Source organism: Oncorhynchus keta, chromosome 21 (genome assembly GCF_023373465.1).
Source record: "Oncorhynchus keta strain PuntledgeMale-10-30-2019 chromosome 21, Oket_V2, whole genome shotgun sequence".
NCBI lineage: Eukaryota > Metazoa > Chordata > Actinopteri > Salmoniformes > Salmonidae > Oncorhynchus > Oncorhynchus keta.
The window spans coordinates 12,138,788-12,163,665 of NC_068441.1; the positions used below are offsets into that span (position 1 = coordinate 12,138,788).

At 42.6% G+C, this 24,878-nt stretch overlaps 1 protein-coding gene across 2 annotated transcripts; it reads right to left on the reverse strand.

Annotated features, from left to right (window-relative positions):
* Positions 1-121: 121 nt before the first annotated feature.
* LOC118400128 (dysbindin-like) lies at positions 122-24,878 on the reverse strand. Of its 2 annotated transcripts, none has more exons than XM_035796651.1 (4): positions 24,551-24,878; positions 2,454-2,606; positions 1,232-1,375; positions 122-1,057 (listed from the first exon to the last, which is right to left on the reverse strand). In XM_035796651.1, exons 1-4 carry the CDS (start codon positions 24,591-24,593, stop codon positions 777-779), a joined length of 621 nt encoding a protein of 206 aa, XP_035652544.1. In that variant the 5' UTR covers positions 24,594-24,878; the 3' UTR covers positions 122-776. The 2 variants fall into 2 exon arrangements, with proteins under 2 accessions (XP_035652544.1, XP_035652543.1); XM_035796650.2 differs by having other exon boundaries at positions 1,226-1,375; positions 24,551-24,877.

A 24,878-nucleotide genomic window follows, 5' to 3' on the forward strand; every position in this document is an offset into this window, starting at 1 on the left:
CTTTGCAATAAACACCTGCAACGCCCTGCGCTTGAAACCAGCTCTCTGTCTCCCCTCCTGTTCATTACAAATACCTCCACACACACACAAAAAAGGAACAAAAATAATTGTTTGCAGGAAACAAATGTTATTTTTTTTTATTCCTATTCATAGTTAAAATAAATAAACCTTAAGTCAGAGAATAAGAGGAGACTAAGTGAAAGAGACAACAAATTAAAGCACCACTAAGCACTATGTACAATATGTCCTTATTTGTGGCAGGTGTTTTGGGTTGGTTGAACATTTTAGGGAATATGGGAACTAAGGGCCATATTTACAAAGCATGGCAAAGTTGTGCAATGTTTCTCTCTAAAGAAGAAAAAGTTCTCACATAAAAAAAATATTAATTCTCTAGATCTTTATTTCATAAATTATTCAACCTTTATTTCAACCTGGTTAATACAGATTATTACTTTTTTACTTCCACTCAGTTGTTCCGATCTGTAGTATAGTAAAGCCTGCTTACACACAAAAATGTCCTTCCCAAAACAGTACCACACATTGCCAGATCTTAATAGGATGCTAAATGAGGAAATAAAAAGGAATGTCTTGTCATCTACATTCCAGAAGTATAAATAGGGACAAGCTTGGAGAAGAGTTGGCTTTATATGTACAGTTCAGGCAAAACAAAATGAACAGTAAAGAAAAGGCTGTGGAAAGTGGCAGTTGTCTTGCCAGTCCATGGAAGTGTGTGTCCAGTTTAAGTGATACTTGTAAGCATCAGTAAGTCCAAAATGTTACTGAATATTGGAAGTGAAGGAAGGCGCCAAGGAAGAGAGGATAGACCGATTCTTCTCCTCATCTTTCCCTGGGGGTGATCCCATCAGCAAGACTGTGTCGACATGCACATCTGCATCATCTGATTGGATGACTTGGGTGTCCCGTCCGTCCTCATTGGTGTTCTGGCTGTTGGTGGAGGAGGTGGAGGCCACGCGGAACTTCCCATCACAACCGTCAGTGTAGTGGAGAGAGCGTCCCTGGTTGATTACCTTATCGTTGTTGTTGTTTCCATGAACTACTGTAGGTAAAATTAAGGGGATATTAGACAAAAGATTCTCAGTGCTACGCTCAATATTGCAGTTAGTGTTGCCAGCTAGTATAGGGGAGGATAAAAGCCTTGACTCTCTGCCAAATACTACACTATCAACATAGGACGGCCTCAGACTGGCGTCTCCCCTCCACTCACCTTTACCTGGCAGAGGGGAGGCCAGCACCCCCTCATCCCCTCCAGAGCAGAGGAAGACATCCAGTGCTTCCTGGTCAGAGATGTCCATGAGGTCCATCTGCTCCAGCATGTCCACATTAACCTCCATGGACGAGACACTGCCAATGGGAGCTAACAACAACCCAAGAGACAACCGTGAGGTTGATTAGAGGCATATAATGTCAGTTTCACTTCTCATAGGAAATGTTTAGCAACATTGAGAAACTTTCACGTGTGTATATTGAACAAAAATATAAATGCAACATGCAGCAATGTCAAAGATTTTACTGAATTACAGTTCATATAATCAGATCAGTCCATTGAAATTGATAAGGCCCCAATCTATGGATTTCACATGGCTGTGCAGGGGTACAGGCCCAGCGAATCAGAATGAGTTTTTCCCCACAAAATGGCTTTATTACAGACAGAAATACCACCCCCTCCCCTCAGACGATCACACAGGTGAAGGAGCCGGATGTGGAGGTCCTGAGCTGGCGTGGTTACATGCGGTTGTGAGGCCGGTTGGACGTACTGCCAAATTCTCTAAAACAACATTGGAGGCGGATTATGGTAGAGAAATAAACATTAAATGATCTTGCATCAGCATGCCAATTGCACACTCCCTCAAAACTTGAGTCATCTGCGGCATTGTGTTGTGTAACAAAGATGCACATTTTAGAGTGACCTTTTATTGTCCCCAGCACAAGGTGCACCTGTATAATTATCATGCCATTTAATCAGCTTTTTTTTAGGCCACACCTGTCAGGTAAGGATGGATTATCTTGGCTAAAGGAGAAATGCTCACTAACAGGGATGTTAACAATTTGTGCACAAAATGTGAGAGAAATAAGCTTTTGTGCATATGGAACATTTCTGGGATACTTATTTATTTTTGTTCAGTGTAATATGGCGAGTGATAGAAAGCGAGTACTTGAATTGTGCGGACTTGGATATAGGGTTATGGATAGGGTTTGGGTTGAGCCATGGTTTGGACATTAATCTAGGGTTATGGATAGGGTTTGGGTTGAGCCATGGTTTGGACATTAATCTAGGGTTATGGATAGGGTTTGGGTTGAGCCATGGTTTTGACATTAATCTAGGTTTAGTATTAGGGTTTAGCCAGGGTGTGGACATGAATCTAGTGTTAGGGTAATGGCTAAGGTAAGGGTTGAGCTTGGGTATGGACATGTGTGATGCTGACTGCGCTCACGTCTCTTATAGTCATGAATCTGCAAGTGGGCAGAGGACAGGTAGACATCCACATCGGGCTGAAAGACCTCCTCAAAGAAGCGCTGTCGCTCTCTCAGTTTCATCTGCTGGGCTGCGTCCATTCCTGGGACCCTCTGAGCATGTTCGGTCTCCGCTGGCACAGAGAACAACAGAACATATCTGTCAGAAACCCTGGTCAAACAGGTCTGCAAGATCAACACTCCCCAAAGCTGCAAGAAACAATGTGAATGCCAGAAAGGGGTAACACTGAACCATAGGAACAAGAAATGACAGGAAAACCCAGCCTTTACTGTAATCTCAGGTTTTGGGGCAGTGAATTTTGGGCTTTTCATGTCCTCTAGCAGACTTGTTTTCCTTGGTACCACTCAGTAGCAGACACTTTTAGCATAATGTAGATAGAGCATGCATATGCGACATTTCTTACTAATGCTTTACGGTGAAATATGATTACATGATTGATCCTGTAAAACATATCATACATTCTCTCCTTTGTTTTATTCATGAAACAACAAGTTTTAGGAACTCAGTTGGGGTATCAACTTACTATTGAGAGTAAGAATAGTAGAATAAACTGGGTGCAATTTAGAAATGTGGTTTTGCATCAGCAGTTGTGCATTTTCTCATGTTATGTCAGACACTGACAGTCAATCAATTAGCCATGTCAGCTAACAATGTTTAGATTGGTAAATTAGACTAGCCAGCCATCTAAACTTGTAGTAATCATTGCCGAATCCCGACCAAGAACACGAGAAGTGAGCAAGCTACAGTGCATTCGGAAAGTATTCAGACCACTTCCCTTTTTCCATATTTTGTTACGTTACAGCCTTATTCTAAAATGGATTAAATACAATGTTTTCCTCATCAATCTACACACTATAACCCATAATGACAAAGTGAAAAACATTTTCTTTTTCAAATGTATTAAAAATAACAAACAGAAATACGTTATTTACATTCAGACCCTTTTGCTATGAGGCTCAAAATTGAGCTCAGGTGCATCCTGTTTCCACTGATCATCCTTTAGATGTTTCTACAACTTGATTGGAGTCCACCTGTGGTAAATTAAATTGATTGGACATGATTTGGAAAAGCATACACCTGTCTATATAAGGTCCCACAGTTGACAGCGCATGTCAGAGCAAAAACCAGGGCTTGAGGTAGAAGGAATTGTCCTTAGAGCTCCGAGACAGGATTTTGTCGAGGCACAGATCTGGGGAAGGGTACCAAAGAATGTCTGTAAAATTGAAGGTTCCCAAGAACACAGTGGCCTCCATCATTCTTAAATGAAAGAAGTTTGGAACCAACAAGATACTTCCTAGAGCTGGCCGCGCAATCAAACTGAGTAATCATGGAAGAAAGGCCTTGGTCAGGGAAGTGACAAAGAACCCGATTGTCACTCTGACAAAGCTCTAGAGTTATAGTTTCTCTGTGGAGATGGGAGAAACTTTCAGAAGGACAACCATATCTGCAGCACTCCACCAATCAATCCTTATGGTAGAGTGGCCAGACGGAAGCCTCTCCTCAGTAAAAGGCACATGACAGCCCGCTTGGAGTTTGCTAAAAGGCATCTAAAGACTCTCAGACCATGAGAAACAAGATTCTCTGGTCGGATAAAACAAAGATTGAACTCTATGGCCTCAATGCCAAGGATCACGTCTGGAGGAAACCTGGCACCATCCCTATGGTGAAGCATGGTGGTGGCAACATCATGCTGTGGGGATGTTTTTCAGCGGCAGGGACTGGGAGACTAGTCAGAATCAAGGGAAAGATGAACAGAGCAAAGTACAGAGAGATCCGTGATTAAAACCTGCTCCAGAGCGCTCAGGACCACCCAGGGGGCAGGCTTCTCCCCCATACCTGAACCTGGCTTCACCAACACTTGTCACAAGTAAGGAGAGAGAAATGTTCACTTAAGGTTTAGGGTAGGGGTGTTATGGTGACGGTAATACGTGACCTTCTCCAAAACTGCGCTCTGATGGTGCATATGGTTATTAGTAGAGTACCAAACTTGCTAACTGCCGGTTGCTAATGTTCTGGTACTCAGCACTCTGTCTCTCTAATCACACTGACATCAATGCAAATGTAATTAAAAATCTAATCAAACACTTCATGAGTGCCCATGAGCTCATATTGCGCAACATTTCTATAGGCGCGATAAAACAGTTTTTATGGCCTCTTTTAAAAAGAGGATCCAATCAGCTTTCTATAGGCCAGGCCTACTATATTTATTTCTCAACTTTCCAAATATTAAGCACATTGCTTCAATTTACAACAGGAGTATAGCCTACATGGCTGGCATGAAAATAAACCACGGGGAAAATCTCACCTATTCCGACAGGTGCATGATAATGGTCCATTCTAAATCATAACACATTTCACACATATATTATTTAGTATATGTAAAGACAAGATTCAAATAGTCTGGTGAGTGACGATATTATCACTTGTGAATGATGTATTATCACTTAATGATGCCCTGCATGTGCAGTAAGGTTTACCTTCCAACAAGACAATGACCCAAAGCACACAGCCAAGACAACGCAGAAGTGGCTTTGGGACAAATCTCTGAATGTCCCTGAGTGGCCCAGCCAGAGCCCAGACTTGAACTGTGCAGCAACGCTCCCCATCCAACCTGACAGAGCTTGAGAGGATCTGCAGAGAAGAATGGGAGAAAAATACAGGTGTGCCAAGCTTGTAGCATCATACCCAAGAAGACTCGAGGCTGTAATAGCTGCTTATTAATGTGCTTCAACAAAGTACTGAGTAACGGGTCTGAATACTTATGTAAATGTGATATTTCAGTTTTACATTTTTAATAAATTAGCAACAATTTCTATAAACCTGTTTTTGCATTGCTTTATGCAATGTTGTGTAGATTGATGAGGGGGAATACCAATTTAATCCATTTCAGAATGAGGATGTAACCTAACAAAATGTGGAAGAAGTCAAGGGGTCTGAATTCTTTCCGAAGGCACTGTATATACAGGGTCAGTTCGAATAGCATATGTACAATGTTCAGGGATACTGGAGTGATAGAGGTACAGTAGATAATGTATGAATAAGGGTATGTGATAAACAGAGTAGCAGCAACATATATGATGATTGTATGTGAGTGGTTGTGTAGAGTCATCATAAATGTGTGTGTGTGTGTGTGTATCAGTGTGCTTGAGTGTGTAGATTCTTGTGAGTGTGCATAGAGAGTGCAAAAATAGAACAACAGTCAACTCAGATAGATTAACAAAATGGCTACACGGGCTATTTAGCAGTCTTGTGGCTTGGGGATAGAAGCAGTTCAGGAGCCTGTTGGTGTCAGACTTGATGCACTGGTAGAGTTTGCTGTGTGGAACCAGATGGAATACTCTATTGCTTGGATTTCTGGAATCTTTAACAAATTTCCCAGGCCTTCCTTTCACACTGTCTGATAGAGGTCCTGGATGGCACGGAGCTCGGCCCAAGTGACGTACTGGGCTGTCCGCACCACCACCTGTAGCACCATACGATCAAGGGCAGTGTTGTTGCCATACCAAACAGTGATGCAGCCTGTCAAGATGCTCTCATTGGTGCAGCTGTACTTTTTGAGGATTTGAGGGCCCACGCCAAACATTTTCAACCTCTTGAGGGGGAAGAGGTGATTTGGACACTGAGGAACCTGTAGCTCTCGGCTCGCTCCACTGCAGCCCAGTTGATGTGGATGGGGGCGTGCTCACCCCTCCGTTTCCTGGACTCCATGATCAGCTCCTTTGTTTTACTGACATTGAGGGAGAGGTTGTTGTCCTGGCACTAAGAATAAACCCCTGTGGAGTCCCCGTGTTGAGGATCAGCGTTGCAGAGGTAATGTTGCCTTCCCTCACCACCTGGGGTCGATCCGTCAGAAAGTCCAGGAACCAGTTGCAGAGGGAGGTGTTCAATCCCAGGGTCCTAAACTTGGTGACGTGCTTGGAGGGGACAATGGTGTTGAATGCTAAGCTGTAGTCTGAAATGTACATACACTTAGGTTGGAGCCATTAAAACTAATTTTTCTACCACTCCACAAATTTCTTGTTAACAAACTATAGTTTTGGCAAGTCGGAAGGACATCTACTTTGTGCATGACACAAGTCATTGTTTTCAGACAGATTATTTCACTTATACAGTGGAGCAAAAAAGTATTTAGTCAGCCACCAATTGTGCTAGTTCTCCCACTTAAAAATCTGACATGCGAGGTAGGACGCCAGGTGGCGCCGCTAGAGGGGGGGAGGGGGTGCTACTGTCACGCCCTGATCGGTTTCAATTGTTTTTGTGATTGTCTCCACCCCCCTCCAGTTGTCGCCCATCTTCCCCATTATCCTCTGTGTATACAGTGGGGCAAAAAAGTATTCTAAACTTTTGTTATTGACCAAATACTTATTTTCCACCATAATTTGCAAATGAATTCATTAAAAATCCTACAATGTGATTTTCTAGATTTTCTTTTCTCATTTGTCTGTCATAGTTGAAGTGTACCTATGATGAAAATTACAGGCCTCTCTCATCTTTTTAAGTGGGAGAACTTGCACAATTGGTGGCTGACTAAATACTTTTTTGCCTTCAATGTAATTCACTGTATCACAATTACAGTGGGAAAGAAGTGTACATACACTAAGTTGACTGTGCCTTTAAACAGCTTGGAAAATTCCAGAAAATTATGTCAGGGCTTTAGAAGCTTCTGATAGGCTAATTGACATCATTTGAGTCAATTGGAGGTGTACCTGCGGATGTATTTCAAGGCCTACCTTCTCAAACTCAGTGCGTCTTTGGTTGACATCATGGGAAAATCAAATGAAATCAGCCAAGACCTCAGAAGAACAATTGTAGACCTCCACAAGTCTGGTTCATCCTTGGGAGCAATTTCCAAACGCCTGAAGGTACGACGCTCATCTGTACAAACAATAGTGCGCAAGTATAAACACCATGGGACCACGCAGCCGTCATACCTCTCAGGAAGGAGACGTGTTCTGTCTCCTAGAGATGAACGTACTTTCAAAGGAACTTGTGAAGATGCTGGAGGAAACAGGTACAAAGTATCTATATCCACAGTAAAAGAAGTCCTATAACGACAGCAAGGAAGAAGCCACTGCTCCAAAACCGCCATAAAAAAGCCAGACTACGGTTTGCAACTCCACATGGGGACAAAGATAATACTTTTTGGAGAAATGTCCTCTGGTCTGATGAATCAAAAATAGAATTGTTTGGCCATAATGACCACCGTTATGTTTGGAGGAAAAAGGGGGGGGCTTGTATAAGCCGATGAACACCATCCCAACCATGAAGCACGGGGGTGGCAGCATCATGTTGTGGGGGTGCTTTACTGAAGGAGGGACTTGTGCACTTCACAAAATAGACAGCATCAATGGGAAGGAAAATGATGTGGATATATTGAAGCAACATCTCAAGACATCAGCCAGGAAGTTAAAGCTTGGTCGCAAATGGGTCTTCCAAATGGACAATGACCCCAAGCATATTTCCAATGTCGTGGCAAATTGGCTTAAGGATAACAAAGTCAAGGTATTGGAGTGGCCATCACAAAGCCCAGACCTTAGTCCGTCAGAAAATTTGTGGACAGAACTGAAAAAGTGTGTGCGAGCATGGAGCCCTACAAACCTGACTCAGTTACACCAGATCTGTCAGGAGGAATGGGCCAAAATTCACCCAACTTATTGTGGGACGCTTGTGGAAGGAAATGTTTGACCCAAGTTAAACAATTTAAAGGCAATGCTACCAAATACTAATTGAGTTTATGTAAACTTCTGACCCACTGGGAATGTGATGGCAGAAATAAAAGCTGAAATAAATCATTATCTCTGCTATTCTACTATAATTCTGACATTTCACATTCTTAAAATAAATTGATGATACTAACTGACCTAAGACAGGGAATGTTTACTAGGATTAAATGTTAGGAATTGTGAAAAACTGAGTTTAAATGTATTTGGCTGAGGTGTATGTAAACTTCCAACTTCAACTGTAAGTATTCCTCTTATCTAGGTGGGTGATGGCAGTGTGGAGTGTAATTGAGATTGTATATGGATCTGTTGGGGTGGCAAATTGGAGTGGGTTTAGGGTATGATGGAGTTGATATGTACCATAGACAGCCTTTCAGAGCACTTCATGATTACAGATGTGTGCTACAGGGCACTTGTTATAGTGGCATGAAGCCTTAGAGTTCTCGGGAGCAGGAATGATGGTGGTCAGCTTAAGACGTGGGGATTACAGACCCGGACAAATAGAGGTTCAAAGTGACTGTGAATATGCCTGCCAGATGTTCTGCGCGTTCTCTGAGAATTCGGACCTGTATACCATCCAGCCCTGCTGTTTTGCAAGTGTTGCAAGATCAGTCAGTCCTCTGGGTTGGTGGGGGCTCTCACGCATGGCATGGTTGTTATTGTTGAAGTGTGCATAAAATGCATTGAGTTCGTCTGGTAGAGAGACTTCATTGGGCAGGTCCACACCGTAGGCAGATCTCCACCATCAGTAGGGGGGCCAGTAAAATGTTTTGCTGCGAGGTGTGGGGCCACTCAACCAAATCTCGCATAGGGCCCCCAAAATGCTAGAGCCGGCCCATTCTACATAAAGCTAATGCTTTTACTGTTGCAGACCCATACATTTCCTGACCAGTGTGGATGGCTTGAGAAATCAAAACATACAATATTCACACAGTACCACAGTGTACTGTATTAATCGCTCAGCACCCACCAATTGCTTTGCAAATGTCAACTGTCAATTCCCTAAGTTAATCTTGTTTGGGATACAATGCAATCACATTTCCCACCTCATCAGCACCATTGTAATAAAGCAAAGTGCTGCTAGAGCCAGGGGAGGGGACAGCACACAAGTGTGATACGCAGGATACAGGAAAGAGAAATGCAGGAACCCAGAATAACCTGAGGAATGCCAGTGTGTTTATGACTCAGAGTAAATCAGGTTACATCACCTTTTATGGTGGGCTCCCTGAACACATCACGTATACAGACTGACAAGACATATTCTCCCACTGTCAACATAAAACTCAATCTGTAAACACAGTCACTAACGGATTAGCGATGGAATATGGACATCATAAAGTGACATGTACACACATTTGAGCAGACAGCAGATTGATATACATTGGAGATTTCAACACAGCTCTGTAAAAGTGTTGCCCTCGCTCTGTCCTCTCACCACATCCATGTATTGACCCCCTACTCTGAAAAAAGTGTCTAGGGATTTAGGCATAATGAGAAGCTACAGGCAGGGATTGGGTTAATTGGATGAGGTTTTTAAATTGGGAATAATGTAAATATTATCTGGCTTGTGCAGTGAACACTGATCACACACAGGCAGAGGGGCGGCAGGGTAGCCTAGTGGTTAGAGCGTTGGACTAGTAACTGGAAGGTTGCAAGTTCAAACTCCCGAGCTGACAAGGTACAAATCTGACGTTCTGCCCCTGAACAGGCAGTTAACCTGCTGTTCCCAGGCCGTCATTGAAAATAAGAATTTGTTCTTGCCTGAATTTGACTTGCCTGGTTAAATAAAGGTAAAATAAAATAAAAAATAAATAAATAAATAAAAATATTAGCAGCACAGTACTTAGGCTCTGAGCAGCTGAGGACAGAGAGGGATCAGGATAGAAACAATGACAATGACAAGGGAAAGAGGAACTAGACCTCTGACCACAGGACTGCAAGCTCCAAATGGGATTGTATTTTCACATCGTCTTCAGAAAATGTTTTTTTTTTATCCTTGCTGAGTCATGACAAGGAATCACATGAAGCAGTGTTGCTTCTGTTTGTGTTGTGACCATGCTTCTCAGTAAGAAAATGGTACAGTATAATGATAATACCAATAGTGTTCCTCGTTTTCCTTTGTATGCAGAATGATTCAAGCCCATCTGAAAAGGGCAACAGACTCCCCCCAGTCCAGTCTGCTGTGTCAGCCCCAGCCTCCCTGTTGGTCCTGTGGAGTCCTCTGTCTAGTGATAGCAGGAGGCAGGCCTGTCACAGCAACTTCCTGTCTCCTTCAGTCTGACAGCCCTGTCCTGGGGCTTCGGGTCAGCTGGGGAGGAGAGGGGAGACGCCCCCTGGGCCTGTCTGTCTGTTTGTCTGCACCACTGGGCATTCGTGGGTAAACACTAAGACACTGAGCCGTGTGATGGAGAGCCTCTGACACCAGCCCAAGAAAACTCTCAGAGCTCCAGAGGCACAAAACCAAAATGACACAGCAAAAATACAGAGCTGATGAGATGTCTACTGCGTCCTGCCAAACATTAAATGAGTTGTGGCGGTTCATAACATTGGTATTCTGTGTGCTCTATGGGTTACAAGTTTGCAGTCATGGAATTAGGCCACAACTGTGCTTCATCTTAGATTCTATCGCTCTGTGTATGTACACGACATAACTCATTACATTGAGCAACATGATTTCATCCGTCACTTCTATTTCCTAACATAACTTGCAGTGGTGTGCAGGCTAACAGCTATCTGACCAACTAAGCTAAACTGAGGCATGTAACAAGCCGATATAATTAGAAATATGTCTTTCCCTCCTTAAGCAGTCTCTACTCTCCTCTCCTTTCTTGTCTTCTCTTCTCTTATCATCCCCTTTTCTCTCCCCTCGTGGTTCATTGTTAACATCAAGTGATGAAAAATCATTACCCGGCATTGAGAACATTTTTCATTGTCATTTCCAACTCTGTATTTTCTAAAGGTCAAGTCTCCCAGAGCTGTTTATGTAACCAACAGAGAGAGAAGGATAGTGTCACTCTTTTTACTCCCCCGCAGAAAGCAAAGCATGGTGTGAGTGATGGAGTTACGATTACGTCATGAAGTCGTACGACAGAGCCCACTGAAACACTCTCACCATGCAGGCTGCTCTTTTTTCAGCCACAATCTGGGAGATCATGTGAACTCATGCTGTGGGTCTACAGACATATACAATAGAAAACTCAACGGAAATCTAATAGGTCATCTGATTTCTCAATTTTCTCAATGCTAGGCTGAAAAATAAGCCTATTGTGATGTTTACTGCATCACTAGTGTGTACGGAACCCAAACGCATCACAAAGTGATGTCATAAAGTTATTACCTGTAATGCATCATTGGTTTCTATGGAGACCTACAGATGCTGGATCTTAACTTGATCACTCTTTTGTCGCTCATTGGGATCAAGGCTTGCAATCAAAAATCATTTTCTCTCTAACTTGCTCAAATGCTAAGCCTAGGTCCGATTACTGCAACATTCAAATGTACAAAAATGTACCTGAAATGCAGCCATACACATAGACAACCCAAATTGTATATAGCTTAATAACACAAAATAGACATTGGTCTCCACGACATAAAAGTGTCTAGTGGATCCTAAGGGTAGATTCTTCCAGAGTCAACTACAACTCCAACCTCCTCACGGTCATGGCCTCACAACTGCCAATCCTGCTCCTCACCATCATTCATGAGGACCAGCAAAGGTCCCCAGGAATCTCTATTGGGCTGGCAGCTGCTTGGTGTGCCATCTCCATCACCTGCCCCTTCGGACGACAAAAGAACCAAGACCACTGAGGAGAAACCATCTGGCAGCCCTGACAGTGTACATGAAGTGGAGAGAGTTTCTTCAGCGAGAAGTTCCATGACGCCTGACATCACAACCAAAGCTGAGACAACCGGCGCTTAACAGCAATACAGACAACTGCATCTCTACGGCAACATAAACACATGATCCGACCCCAATCTCTGTTACATCTAGTAATTTGAACCCTTGTCATTTATAAATTAATGCATATTGTCGTTATAAGATAAGTGTAAGATAAGAGAGGCACAACAATACAAACTGTATGTTAGCTCAAGCTCTTAACATTTGTCCAAAAAAAGAAACCTCAATGGATCAGGATCTCTTTACTATGTCCCCCCCGTCAGGTAGAGATGGCAGTCAACAAGGTCACTGGGGAGGTCTGCATGCTCAGACCAGAGCTGCTCACTGTAAGCATGGGGAAAGAGAGTGACTCCTTTTTCTCTTCTCACAGTCTTACACAACCAGATAACCAGACACTGTGTTCTCTCATAACGGCACAGTGGAAGCCATGCTGACAAAGCAAGATGCCAGACAGAATTGAGGCCAGGCATCTGAGGAGGATGTCCAACATGAACTTGAATTCGTTTTGATTTCTGAGATATCAAAACATGCCAGGGTGCATCTCAAAATTCTGGTGAAATTACCAATATCTTAGAGCTCTTTTTTTTTAAATGTCTTAGATGTAAAGTCCCCTGTTTTGGGGACCTGCGTGGTTATGGTTCTGGTCCCAACCGACATTTCACTTATATATTGATATGTGGTCACCATAGATCAAAATGGCTTGCAATGATCAGTAACCCTAATTCTCACAGGTGTATGTTTCTTCTGCCTGTGTGAAGTCCATCAACTCCTGGCTGAACACTACCTCACAGCATATGCCTGGAATCCTTACATTGTAATATGGTTTCGCCACTGTAGCACATTCAGAGATCGATTTATATCCAGTAATCTAATGGAATTTATGGATTTTAAAGAAAACACACCTTCTGTTTGTCATAGACGAACATGATAAATATGAGATAAAAGGCAAGTTCAGGAAGCCATGTTCTTTGAGACTTTTAGAAAATTTGCAAATTTTCTCTCAAAATAAATATATGAGGTGTAATCTAATAGTCATTTTATAAATTGATTATACCATATTTAGAAGTAATTTTAAGTCTTATTCCTAAACTCAGCAAAAAAGAAATGTCCTCTCACTGTCAACTGCGTTTATTTTCAGCAAACTTAACATGTGTAAATATTTGTAGGAACATAACATGATTCAGCAACTGAGACATAAACTGAACAAGTTCCATTAGACATGTGACTAACAGAAATTGAATAATGTGTCCCTGAACAAAGGGAAAGTCAAAATGAAAAGTAACAGTCAGTATATGGTGTGGTCACCAGCTGCATTAAGTACTGCAGTGCATCTCCTCCTCATGGACTGCACCATATTTGCCAGTTATTGCTGTGAGATGTTACCCCACTCTTCCACCAAGGCACCTGCAAGTTCACAGACATTTCTGGGGGGAATGGCCCTCGCCCTCACCCTCCGATCCAACAGGTCCCAGACGTGCTCAATGGGATTGAGATCCACGCTCTTCGCTGGCCATGGCAGAACACTGACATTCCTGTCTTGCAGGAAATCATGCACAGAATGAGCAGTATGGCGGGTGGCATTGTCATGCTGGAGGGTCATGTCAGGATGAGCCTGCAGGAAGGGTACAACATGAGGGAGGATGTCTTCTCTGTAATGCACAGTGTTGAGATTGCCTGCAATGACAACAAGCTCAGTCCGATGATGCTGTGACAAACCGCCCCAGACCATGACGGACCCTCCACCTCCAAATCAATACCGCTCCAGAGTACAGGCCTCGGTGTAACACTCATTCCTTCGATGATAAATGCGAATCCGACCATCCCCCCCTGGCGAGACAAAACCGCGACTCATCAGTGAAGAGCACTTTTTGCCAGTCCTGTCTGGTCCGGCGACGGTGGGTTTGTGCCCATATGCCACGCTGTTGCCGGTGATGTCTGGTGAGGATCTTTCTTACAACAGGCCTACAAGCCCTCAGTCCAGCCTCTCCCAGCCTATTGCGGACAGTCTGAGCACTGACGTGTCTTCTTGGTGTAACTCGGGCAGTTGTTGTTGCCATGCTCTACCTGTCCCGCAGGTGTGATGTTCGGATGTACCGATCCCGTGCAGATGTTGTTACACGTGGTCTGCCACTGCGAAGACAATCAGCTGTCCATCCTGTCTCCCTGTAGCGCTGTCTTGTGCGTCTCACAGTTCGGACATTGCAATTTATTGCCCTAACCACATCTACAGTCCTCATGCCTCCTTGCAGCATGCCTAAGGCACGTTCACACAGATGACCAGGTGTTTTTCAGAGACAGTAGAAAGGCCTCTTAAATGTCCTAATTTTTCATAACTGTGACCTTAATTGCTGTAAGCTGTTAGTGTCTTAACAAACGTTCCACAGGTGCATGTTCATTAATTGTTTATGGTTCATTGAACAAGCATGGGAAACAGTGTTTCAACCCTTTACAATGAAGATCTGTTAAATGATTTTGATTTTGATGAATTATCTTTGAAAGACGGGGTCCTGAAAAAGGGCCGGTTCTTTTTTTGTTGCTGAGTTTAGTTTGTTGAATAGGAAATACATCATATAAAATGTAACATTCTCATATTTTTATCATATTTGTACTGTGTGTACAAAAGTGACTACACCTCAGTCATTTATAAATATTTTTTACCAGAATGTGGGATTTGAACCTTTCTTGGAGTATGCAGAATGACTCGTTATTGTTTATGGCCCTCTCATGATAAATAATTACTTTTGGGGATTAAATAGAATACATTTTTGATTACATTTATTTAAATTTAAGAGGTTTATAAAGGTCCAATGCAGCTGTTTTTAATCACAAAATCAAATCATTTCTGTGTAACAATTAAGTACCTTCCTGCAAGAACCTTGCTAGGACTGTCTGGGAGTAGTCTGAGTGGGGAAGGGAAAACTGCTGTTATTGGCAGAGAGGTTTGAAGAAAACAATGCATTGGTCTGTTAGCTAATTTACAGCCTGGTGATGTCACCAGGCAGACCAAAACTCCATCCCACCAAAACAGGCTGACATTTCAGGCGATCTTTTCAAACAGCTTTTACACTAAATGTCCTTTGTCATAATTTTTGAAGTGTCTGACTATTATTCCTATCTCATAGTGTGGAAGAATTTTTGACTGCACAGGCTTAAAAAAAAATCTAATGCAATGGTATATCTTAGCGCTGGCAATAGCACGATAGGTGTGGGTGTGTCAAAAATATTTTGGGTAATCTCACAGTGGGATTTATGGGCGCAATAGCTGATAGCCCAAAAGTGCTGGGTTTTGATGAATAAATAAGTTGTAGGTGTGTTGAGGATTGGCCCTTCACTGGTCACTCAGAACATGCTCCATGGCTAAATATGTGCTTGCTTGAAGTTGTGTATTTACAGTCTTTTGTTATCAGCTCCAATTGGAATGTTTCTCTGTTATACACTGAATGTACAAAACATTAGGAACACCTTCCTAAAATTGAGTTGCACCGCCTTTTGCCCTCAGAACAGCCTAAATTTGTTGGGGCGGGAACTCTACAAGTTGTCGAAAGTGTGCCACAGGGATGCTGGCCCATGTTGACTCCAATGCTTCCCATAGTTGTGTCAAGTTGGCTGGATTGCCTTTGGGTGGTGGACCATTCTTTATAAACACGGGAAACTGTTTAGAGTGAAAAACCCAGCAGAGTTGCAGTTCTTGCCACACTCAAACCACCCTGGCACTTACTACCATACCTCTTTCAAAGGCACTTACATCTGTGTCTTGCCCATTCAGCCTCTGAATGGTACACATACACAATCCATGTCTCAATTGTTTTCAGTCTTAAACATCTTTCTTTAAGCTGTCTCCTCCCCTTCATCTACGCTGATTGAAGTGGATTTAACAGGTGACATCAATAAAGGATCATAGCCTTCATAGCTTATGTCATGGAAAGAGCAGTTGTTCCTAATGTCTTGTACACTCAGTGGAAATAGCCAACCGAAACTAAATGTAAGCCTATCCCATGTTTGCTAAATATGTTGAACATGTTTGCAGTCCATATTGTTGTAAGAAAAATATTGGAAATAGTTGGGGGAAAAAATTTCAAGCACAGCATTGCACTGATACACGCCTACTGTACTCTAAATTGCAATTATGTCTGACAACTAACAGAAACCTGCTGCGCGCGTGCGCCATCGTGCATAAATGTATTGTGTCCCTCCACACCGATCGCGACACGCAGGTTAAAATATCAAAACAAACTCTGAACCAATTATATTAATTTGGGGACAGGTCGAAAAGCATTAAACATTTATGGCAATTTAGCTAGCTAGCTTGCACTTGCTAGCTAATTTGTCCTATTTTAGCTAGCTGTTGCTGTTGCTAGCTAATTTGTCCTGGGATATAAACATTGAGTTGTTATTTTACCTGAAATGCACAAGGTCCTTTACTCCACCAATTAATCCACACATAAAACAGTCAACCGAATTGTTTATAGTCATCTCTCCTCCTTCCAGGCATTTTCTTCTCTTGACTTTATATTGCGATTGGCAACTTTCATAAATTACGTTCATTACCGCCACCGACCTATTTCGTCTTTGTCACCCACGTGTGTATAACCAATGAGGAGATGGCACGTGGGTACCTGCTTCTATAAACCAATGAGGAGGTGTGAGAGGCAGGACTTGCAGCGCGATCTGCGCCAGAAATAGAACTGACTTCTATTTTAACCCTAGGTAACGCTGGTGCGCGCAATCATTTAATAATTTAGATTTCTCCATTTATTTTGCGACGCGAGCAGTGTAGTTGGCCTGTGAGCCATGGACATGCTAAGCGTTGACATTAAGCACAATTAAATTCACGTATGACAAGACCTAAAAATATGATGAATAATTATAATAAAATTAAACTTGTTTTAAATAACCTATGTCTAAATACAGCGACAGGCACCATAATTGCTCCCCATGGGCATATGATATTGAGACAGGCTATAGAGGGTTTTATGAATATCTAAAAGCTGGGGGGAAAAGCCATTATAAAGCGGAATGTCTACTCACCGTTCTACTGCTTCCAACGGTTTCTGTCTCATATCATGGAGACTGCATTCACGGTAAATGCTGCATATGTCGGCTCAATCGTAAATTACCATTTCAATTGCTTCAGCTATACAAATGGAATATGACCCGTCACGTCAGTGCAATAGATCCTACAACCTGCTTGACATTGATGCATTGATGTATTTTTCTTGGGACCTGGCTTATACATGAGCTAAAGGGAGAGTAGTTAAAGATGCTTTTCTTCCTATTCCATTTAGTGACCATCTAGTCACCTTAAATCAATAAGGTATGGGAAATTCACAACGGACCTTTTTAACCTCTGATCAGTTCCCTAGGTCACACAATGATGTGATCACAAATGTCCTGGATTGATGAGATCACTTTTCCGGTCAGTCATTCTCCAATCCCTACCCAAACCCCCCCAGTTCACACCACAAGCGATCCAGTGTGACAGCCAGCAGGCAACACAGAGTGGCTATTCAGGAGGGAGGAAGAGGAGGGAGGGCAATGAGAGAGGACTGGGACAAAAAGGATGAAGGCAGATTGTCTGATTTTCTTAAGACAGGTTTTTCCACCGTTTTTACTCACTCCCTCCCTCCGTCTCAGTGAATGCAGTGGGAGTTGTGGGAGGGACAGAGTGTAGGATTAGGGCTCAGTACCAGCTGGACGTGTGAAATTTGTCGGATTCAGACAGAGCCGGACATGTCAGCGTGCCCACTCTACCTTCCCACACAAAGACAAACACAGATCTGACAGTAAAAACAAAAGAAATGCAAAAGCGGGGATGTGAGGGAATGGGCCTGGGCCTGATTCTGAAGACTTGATGCGAGTGAGAGGAAGTTATTTTACTCAATGGGCATGTAGGGAAGGGTAGAAAGGGGTATCCCATTACATCAACAACGCACTGTCCCTCCCTGTATTCATCCTCACATTAGACCTTAGTGCTGAGAGGGTGATGACCGGAAGAGCCTCAGAACAACAAACTGTGTTTGGGAACAAAACATGGATGATTAGCTTTCCAGATGATCCAGATGCTTTTGGGTTTTAGATCTTTCACCCGGGCAGCTGGTTTGTGGTCCTGCTAGAGCAGCTCTGAAACTAAAACCCTTATGGGAATGGTCACTTCCTTCTGTGCAAACTGAGTATAGACTAGTTTGCTAGACTCTCATTTTGAGGGAATTCTCTGCCACAGAGCAAATTAAACCAATGTTAAACCAAAACCACAGGCATCATTCTCATATTTCCCAGCATGCTCTATTGCAGGTAGATTATTTAAATTCTTTCAATAACCATATTTTTGATTTATTAATCTTATGCTATTTATGTACAGTATAACATACATTTTAATAAACTAATCCAATATATTACTTGGATTTATTGCACCCATTACTGAACTAGTTGTTCCAGTTTACATGCTTTAGGTAGTCTCATATCTTAGTCATTCCAACCTGGCAGTCATTCTAAATTTGGAAAGAAAATTCAAAATGTTGGAATTACACATCACTCTGCAAGTCTCTCGCCCTCTCTCTTTCTCTCTCCCTCCCTTCACCAGGCAGTGACTCCTGACCAGATGCATCAGGACCAAATAGACGTGATGTAATGCTGTTTGGGGAGATGAGACTGACCTTTTAATGTTGCTGAGGGGGTGGGAGGGCGACAGGAAACATTTTATTTTAACATGGACCATCTCATCACTTGTTCTGGAGTTTGAGAGGAGTCAAGTCAGGAGGGAAAGTGGACAGAACACAGAGAGGAGTGAGAAAGGTCAGATAAAGAGTAAATGTTTCAATAGAAGTACAAAGAAGGTGGGAGAAAGAAGGAATGTATTTTTTAAATGTTTTATTTCACCCTTATTTTACCAGGTAAATTGACTGAGAACTGGGGATGATTAGGTGGCCATGATGGTATGAGGGCCAGATTGGGAATTTAGCCAAGACACCAGGGTTAACAGCCCTACTCTTATGGTAAGTGCCATGGAATCTTTAGTGACCACAGAGAGTCAAGACACCGGTTTAACATCCCATCCGAAAGACGGCACCCTACACAGGGTAATGTCCCCAATCACAGCCCTGGGGCATTGAGATATTTTGGGGGGGACCAGAGGAAAGAGTGCCTCCTACTAGTAATCCAACACCACTTCCAGCAGCTTCTGATCTCCCATCCAGGGACGGACCAGGACCAACTCTACTTAGCTTCAGAGGAAAGCCAGCAGTAGGATTTAAAAGAGAAGCAAAAGGAATTGGTGTGGAATAGACAGGGAGAGCCAAGAGAAGAAATGTGACAACTCTGATTGGGGCTCATTAGCTGAGGATGTCTTGCTGTTTTGACAGGATGTATTTTCTGCTGCTCTCATCATCACATTCCACTCTCAGCAGTCTAGTAGCTGGCTAAAGCAGGCACTGGAGATCACCAGCTGGCCATGACTGCCTGTAACTGGAAATTCACTGGATAAACTGCTGAGAATCAGGGGTCAACATTTAAACAGTTTAGAAAAACTAGCTTTACCATCAGATTATATGAAGCCCTGTGCAATTACTTAGTTAATGGAAGAGGTTTTGTAGGTGGTAAACTGACCTCGGTGGCAGGCAGCAGCCTCCCTTTCATAAAACAAGATGCCTCGCTTTACACTGCTTATTTTGGTTGTTTTTTTTGTATCTTCCTGCTCTCTGCCGGAAACTCCCATTTGGGCTTGGTTCCAATTGCAAAGAGAGTGAATTATTGATGGTGAAAGTGGAGCAGTGTGTGTGTTTGTTTGGATTGGGTGTGTGGGATAAGCTTTTTGCAATGGGTTGAATCACAGCCTGGCACCACCACATATCTCACTCAGTAAACACCAAAATGACATTATGAACCCCCTCCTTCCCCCAGCACAAACATACACACCCCGAACAGACAATAGGACCGTTTATGTGTCAGTCAGCCTCAATCTCCTGTCCTAGTGCCCTCTGTGGTCCATGAGCAGACTACTGGTCCACAATGGACCCAAGCAGCTGACATCTGAGAAATGTCTCCATTAGACGACACTCACTCACCATGAATGTGCAGGTTTAGCCAGGAGTGTTGTGGGAGTGGATGTATGTGTCGGTCAACTGAGCTCCCTCCATCGTGAGTTGAAGACTCCTAGTCATAATCACATGATAACTCATTACCAGCCCTTTGGCAATACATAAACTGTCCAATTGTTCATCTTCCCTGGTGTTCCTGGAACCTATTTGTTGCGGATCCTCTTTTTGTGATGAATAGTTCAGATTGCTATTTTCATATCAGTGGGGAGTGTCACTGAAATGTTTGGCTAAACCCAAAAGAATAGTTCTGGCCTTGCACTGATCTATCATTTCTCAAATCTTGTGCTGTCACGAGCCTGCCCAGCTAGCAAATAACGTTCTGAGAACCATATGTTTCTTAGAGCTTGTTGAGAGCTTGGTTGTCCTATGGTTATTTAGCATACAACCTTTTCACAATGTTCTGGGAATGGTGCAGGATACCCAGCTACCACAATGTTCTGAGAACAATGGGTGGCAATTTAGGTACTTCAGCATAATGTTTTCTACAGGTCATGTGCTTTGAACATTAAAACAACGTTACATGAAAACCACAAGAAAACATTAATGTTCTAAGAAGGTTATAATAATATTATTTAAAAACATACACAACCATTCAAAAGTTTGGGGTCTCATAGAAATGTCCTTGTTATTGAAAGAAAAATGCTTTTTTGTCCATTAAAATAACATCAAATTGGTCAGAAATACAGTGTAGACATTGTTAATGTTGTAAATGACTGTTGTAGCTGGAAACGGCAAATTTCTTAAATGGAATATCAACATAGTCGTACAGAGGCCCATTATCAGCAACCATCACTCCTATGTTCCAATGGCATGTTGTGTTAGCTAATCCAAGATGATAATTTTAAAAGGCTAATTGATCATAAGAAATCCCTTTTGCAATATGTTAGCACAGCTGAAAACTGTTGTTCTGATTAAAGAAGCAATAAAACTGTCTTTCTTTAGACTATTTGAGTATCTGGAGCATCAGCATTTGTGGGTTCAATTACAGGCTCAAAATGGCCAGAAACAAATAACTTTCTCCTGAAACTCGTCAGTCTATTCTTGTTCTGAGAAATGAAGGCTATTCCATGCGAGAAATTGCCAAGAAACTGAATATCTGGTACAATGCTGTGTACTACACCCTTCACAGAGCAGCGCAAACTGGCTCCCGTGGTCAGTTAAAAATAAAAAAAACTCTATCCTGTTAAGTATGTTCAGGTCTGTTGGCCACGCCCAGTAATTGGCCACACCTGATCTTTTTAATGAGTGCTTGTTTCCTTTGAAGTAGGGTCTGTTTGAAAAGACTAAAATGAACAGCTTCGTATAAGTAAAAAACAAAACATGGCATGCTAGCTCCATCCTGGTGGCACAGTGGACTAATGTCATGGATAGAGAACAGAATATCGTAGGCTCGAATTTCCCCGACGCCGTGCCACAATAGAACATTTATTAATTATTCCCTAAGCAAATTCATTTCCTGGAGTTCAAAAAGTTCACTGGACAGAGGTTGCTCTCTGGTTTTGTGATGAATTTTGTGGTTGAATTTATTCTGCCACTGTGTCTTCTTATTGTCTTGGCCTTAGGCCTATGTATCACAGTGTCAAAGCATATGAACTAACAGGTTATAGAGCAAAAAATGAAATTATCACAACACAGGTTGTAAAATGGCCTTTTCTTCTGGCTTGGCTTCCGCAGTGATTTTACCCACACATCACTACTGATGGCTTCATTCCCAGAACCAATGGGAAAACAACAACTTACGTTTACACAACTTCCAAGGAATGCTAGCTGGGTGAGTAGTAGTTAGTAATTATCCTGCCATAGGTCCATGGTGAACAGCAAAGACCTGAAACCAATCCACTATGTACTTCCCATACAATGAATAATGGGAGTGATACCTGTGTTGATGTGGGAGAGGTTTAAGAGCTTTGTGTTTCCAGCATATATTGACAGATTTATGAATAATGAATAATAACTGTATTGTTGTATTTAATTAACTACAATATGCCTATAGGCATTCACATGCACCTGGTCTGAATCCGGGGTTGTTTTTTTCACCAAGCAGAGGGTGGGATTTTTTTTATTTCACCATTTAGGCCAGTTGAGAACAAGTTATCATTTACAACTGCGACCTGGCCAAGATAAAGCAAAAGCAGTGCGACAAAAACAACAACACAGAGTTACACATGGAATAAACAAACAGTCAATAACACAATAGAAAAATATGTATACAGTGTGTGCAAAGGAGGTAAGGCAATAAATCGGCCATATTGGCGAAGTGATCACAAGTTAGCAAATTAACACTGGAGTGATAGATGTTCAGATGAGGATGTGCAAGTAGAAATACTGGGGTGCAAAAGAGCAGAAAAACAAATATGGGATGAGGTAGGTAGTTGGTTGGATGGGCTATTTACAGATGGGCTGTGTACAGGTGCAAGGATCGGTAAGCTGCTCTGACAGCTGATGCTTAAAGATAGTGAGGGAGATATAAGTCTCCAACCAGTGATTTTTGCAATTAGTTCCAGTCATTGGCAGCAGAGAACAGAAAGGAAAGGCGCCCAATGTAGGTGTTGGCTTTGGGGATGACCAGTGAGATATACCTGCTGGAGTGTGTGCTACAGGTGGATGTTGCTATGTTGACCAGTGAGCTGAGATAAGGCCGAGCTTTACCTAGCAAAGACTTATAGATGACCTGGAGCCAGTGGGTTTGGTGACGAATATGTAGCGAGGACCAGCCAACGAGAGCATACAGTGGTGGGTAGTATATGGGGCTTTGGTGACAAAACGGATGGCACTGTGATAGACTGCATCCAATTTGCTGAGTAGAGTATTGGAAGCTATTTTGTATATGACATCGACAAAGTCGAGGATCGGTAGGATAGTCAGTTTTACGGATGTTGGAAGATTTGTTCAAAGCGAATTAAGAGGACTTGGTCTTTGACCTGAGGGCTGCATAGATTAAAGGATATGAGTGGAAATACACATGTGCACATATATTAATACATATAGATACACCCCCCCCCATACCAATCAAGTTGTTCTCTCGCCTAACCTCGTCCCCAGGCTAATTGCTACTAAATAGCATTAGAAAAATAAATATCTGGCTGATCAAGTTGTTGGTCAGCCATGCTTAGGGACAAACTACAGTATCTACACTGCAGCAGTAGCAGTCAAAGTGAAATTAGTACAGGTGAACTAAAAACAGACTTGTGTTGTGACCATCTCTCCATCCTACAGTGGGCTATGTCACTATGAGGACAGTACCAGGCTGTGTCTGCCTCGGTGGGAGGCTGGCTCCGTTTTAAAGGAGCACTCTGGCAGCAACCATCCTGTCTGTGACCATTCAATACCAACTGCGCACTCACTTCATAATTCTCAGCCCGTCATCTAACTTTTCAACAGTGTGACAACAGCTGTTCAGTCCTCCAAGCCAACCCAAACTGCTCCAGACATAACATTCCCACACAATTCAGTCCATACAGGCAGGGCGCTGGGCACCGGGACTGGTCAACGCAACAGATGGAAGATGTCTTCTCTCACAGTCATGTTCTGATCCAATTTAGCCCCAGACGCCACTGACTGACTGACAAATGAAATTACCCCTATCTGGGTTTCTCTGTGAGAGCACCGTCTGTAGGACAGTCTATAGCCCTATGTCACTGCAGTAAATCTGTTCCCATAAGAGATAGACACACAATCTCATTAGGAGTTAGAGATTTATGTCAGTGAAACCAATGGATGCCTTTGTGGCCCCCAAACCAAAATGAGAATATATCCCTTTAAGAACCCTCAGCGGCTTGAGTAGAGTCCCACTGATTACAGCGGGACAGTATATACGGTGATGATTCAACATTCTTGTCTTTATTTGGTCAGGAAAGCATGTACAGTATGCCAGCCTTAGTAACGTCAAAACAGCAGGTCCTTACTACATCGGCTGAACATTCAAAGCCGCCAACACCGACACTGACACATTTAAATGCTCAAACACCACCAACATCAACAACAACAACATCAAACACAACAGGAATCAGTATTTCACCCATAATTACTTCAACAGGTTATGTTGATTGTGGCTTGATTTATGTTTCTCTTCCCTAAATATTGAATGTGTTTGTCTGTCTGTAAAGGCTAAAGCAGATAACCAAATATGGACAATCATTTTTTTTATGTATCTTTCTGTTCAGGAATAGGGGGATTACAGTAAATGAACCTATGTAGAAAGTTAATAAAAACAGTACAGTACAGAATAAATTACAAAAATGATCTGTAATAACTTACGGTGTATTCACACAGTGACACAGTCTTTCCAACTCCTACACATTCAAGCAGTTGTTGAGAGAGCTAAATAAGCTGTAAAGTTACTCACAGGGTAGACGCTTGTTGTGGAGGTTTGCCCCAGATGAGCTCATGGTGCTCGCAGATTCGGACAGAGAGCTGCAGAATCAGATAAGATGTACTGTTGAGGAGGACTGGAGGGTCAGTTCACACAGTCAGGCACAGAGATGCGATGAGGTGGGGAACAATCAGCCCTCCAGAGCTTTAGCAGGACAGCTCATCGCCCTCCTCCTCTCCTGGGACAGAGAGACAGAGTCAAAGCACTCCCAAGAAAGTCACTGGCTCTCTCAAGCACACGCTCTCTCTTCTACAGGACCCTTCTCCCTTAGTGTACTCAATCAGTCAACTAAAGTATTTGG

Excerpts from the sequence above, each read along its gene's own strand:
- LOC118400128 (XM_035796650.2), bottom strand. The coding sequence starts at position 24,593 with ATGAGCTCATCTGGGGCAAACCTCCACAACAAGCGTCTACCCT. Across the intron at positions 1,376-2,453 it reads GATTCATGACTATAAGAGAC|CTCCCATTGGCAGTGTCTCG; the intron begins GTGAGCGCAGTC and ends GGTTGTTGTTAG. Across the intron at positions 1,058-1,225 it reads CTCCCCTCTGCCAGGTAAAG|TAGTTCATGGAAACAACAAC; the intron begins GTGAGTGGAGGG and ends TTTTACCTACAG.